The sequence below is a fragment of the Prunus persica genome, chromosome G6, assembly GCF_000346465.2.
Source record: "Prunus persica cultivar Lovell chromosome G6, Prunus_persica_NCBIv2, whole genome shotgun sequence".
Taxonomy (NCBI): domain Eukaryota; kingdom Viridiplantae; phylum Streptophyta; class Magnoliopsida; order Rosales; family Rosaceae; genus Prunus; species Prunus persica.
In genome coordinates, this window is record NC_034014.1 from 24,795,749 (window position 1) to 24,798,003 (window position 2,255).

Genomic DNA, 2,255 nt, shown 5'->3' on the forward strand with positions numbered 1-2,255 from the left:
GAAGAAGTTTATGTAGATCAACCATCTGGTTTTGTGATGCAAGGAAGTGAAGATAAAGTGTATAAGCTGAAAAAGGGCTCTATATGGTTTGAAACAAGCTCCAAGAGCTTGGTATGATGAGATAAATTCCTATTTCATCAAGACTGGTTTTTATAGAAGTCCAAGTGAAGCTACTTTGTACACAAAGATGTCTACAAGTGGTATTCTCATTGTGTCTCTATATGTAGATGATATTATCTACACAGGAAGCTCAAAAGAAATGATGGCTGCATTCAAGGATGATATGATGAGACAATATGAGATGACTGACCTAGGACTACTTCATCATTTCCTTGGTCTTGGGGTCCTACAAACTGATTCTTGCATCTTTCTTCACCAGAAGAAGTATGCAAAGACTTTACTTGACAAATTTGGACTTAAGGATTGCAAGTCTGTTGCAACACCTTTGGCAGTGAATGAAAAGTTGTCAAAAGTGGATGGAAGTGAACTAGCAGATGAGACATTGTATAGGCAAATGGTGGGAAGCTTGCTATATCTGACTGCAACCAGACCAGATATCATGTTTGCAGCAAGCCTCTTGGCTAGATTCATGCATAATCCAACCAAGAAGCACATGGGAACAGCAAAGAGAGTGCTGAGATATGTTCAAGGCACCATAAACTATGGAATTGCCTATGATAAGGGAAAAGGAGCAGTGTTAATAGGCTATTGTGATAGTGATTGGAGTGGAAGTGAAGATGACATGAGGAGCACATCAGGCTATGCTTTCAACTTGGGGTCAGGTGCATTTTCTTGGGCTTCAATCAAGCAAAGTAGTGTTGCTCTGTCAACAGCAGAGGCTGAGTACATGAGTGCAGCAGAAGCTACTGCACAAGCTATGTGGCTGAGGTTTGTGTTATCTGATTTTGGAGAGGAACAGGTAGAACCAACTCAGTTGTTGTGTGACAACACTTCAGCTATTGCTATATCAAAGAATCCTGTTCATCATCACAAAACCAGACACATCAACCGCAGGTTTCACTTCATAAGAGATGCTCTACAAAATGGTGAGATTGATTTGCTATATTGCAAAACAGAAGTGCAGCTTGCTGACATTTTCACCAAGCCATTAGCAAGAGACAGATTTGAGTATTTGAGGAAGGCTCTAGGTGTTATTTCAGCACAACACCTAGAAGGGAGTGTTGGTGTATAGGTGTAGCTGCTGTGATGGAATTAGAATATGAAGGTTCTATTCTTGTTAGGAAGGCTGCCTTGGATCATAGTCCAAGTGTACAGCAGAGAATGTAATAGCATTTTGCCACCTGTCATTATCTTATAGGGTAATGATTGAATGGCTAGATTTAGTGATGTAATAGGGAATATCTCCTCCCTAACGGTTTTTGTCAGTGTCATGATATATACATGTTTTGGTGCTGGGCTGATACAGCTAGCATTCTTCTAAAAGCTCTCTCTCTCTCACACACAGAAATCTGACCTCTCTTTACTCAAAAGCTCTCTGCATTTTCATTGAGATTTATTACATGTTTTGATTGAATCTATATGCATGATAATGTTCTGAATATGCTAACATATACTAGCATATCCATATACATTTGAGGTTTCTTCAACCTGTACTTGGTTCGCAGCAGGGTCCTGCACTTCAACTTGATAAGGAAGTTGATCGTGACCTCCATCTTGTTGCTACACACATTGAAATAAACAATTTTGTGGAGAGAGAGAGAGAGAGAGCTGAAATAATATATATTAGCAAGAATGAAAGAAAATCATAAATTTCTGGTGCATATGTACCTGAGAAGGAGGTTGACAGTTGTCCTGCTCATCCGTGAAAAGAGAATCAGGCTTCATGTAGATATCATGAAGATATCTATTGGAATTTTCAACATTTCCTCCTCCAACATTGATATTTAGCAGACCACATTGGTCATTAAAATTCCCTTCTGGGGGTGGCAACACTGGAACATTTTGTTGCGGATCAAGATCACCTTTGTTGTCAGGCAAATTTGGAGGGAACTGGTATGCAGAACTAGCACCAGTCTCAAAACCAGCAGAACACAACGACTGCCAATCAACTTCGCATTGATTTACATCGTTAAAATGAGACCACAAGTTATGAAAGCTCGAAGACATTGGAGTTAAATTCGAACCGTTCTGATTTACTGATGTAGCAAGGTTGTAGCTGAATGGGTTATTGGTCCCTGGCTGGCTTTGTAGTGGGTATACTTGCATCAGATTATTTTTCCCAATATTATTGTTGG

At 39.7% G+C, this 2,255-nt stretch overlaps 1 protein-coding gene across 2 annotated transcripts; it reads right to left on the reverse strand.

The window, feature by feature from the left end:
* Window positions 1,483-2,230, reverse strand: LOC109949936. 2 transcript variants are annotated; one of them, XM_020566915.1, is made up of 2 exons: window positions 1,789-2,230; window positions 1,483-1,673 (listed from the first exon to the last, which is right to left on the reverse strand). In XM_020566915.1, exons 1-2 carry the CDS (start codon window positions 2,224-2,226, stop codon window positions 1,536-1,538), a joined length of 576 nt encoding a protein of 191 aa, XP_020422504.1. In that variant the 5' UTR covers window positions 2,227-2,230; the 3' UTR covers window positions 1,483-1,535. The 2 variants fall into 2 exon arrangements, with proteins under 2 accessions (XP_020422504.1, XP_020422505.1); XM_020566916.1 differs by having other exon boundaries at window positions 1,483-1,680.

Coding starts and splice junctions, on each gene's coding strand:
- LOC109949936 (XM_020566915.1), bottom strand. CDS start 2,226: ATGCAAGTATACCCACTACAAAGCCAGCCAGGGACCAATAACCCATTC. Junction 1,674..1,788: donor ACTGTCAACCTCCTTCTCAG/GTACATATGCAC, acceptor TGTAGCAACAAG/ATGGAGGTCACGATCAACTT.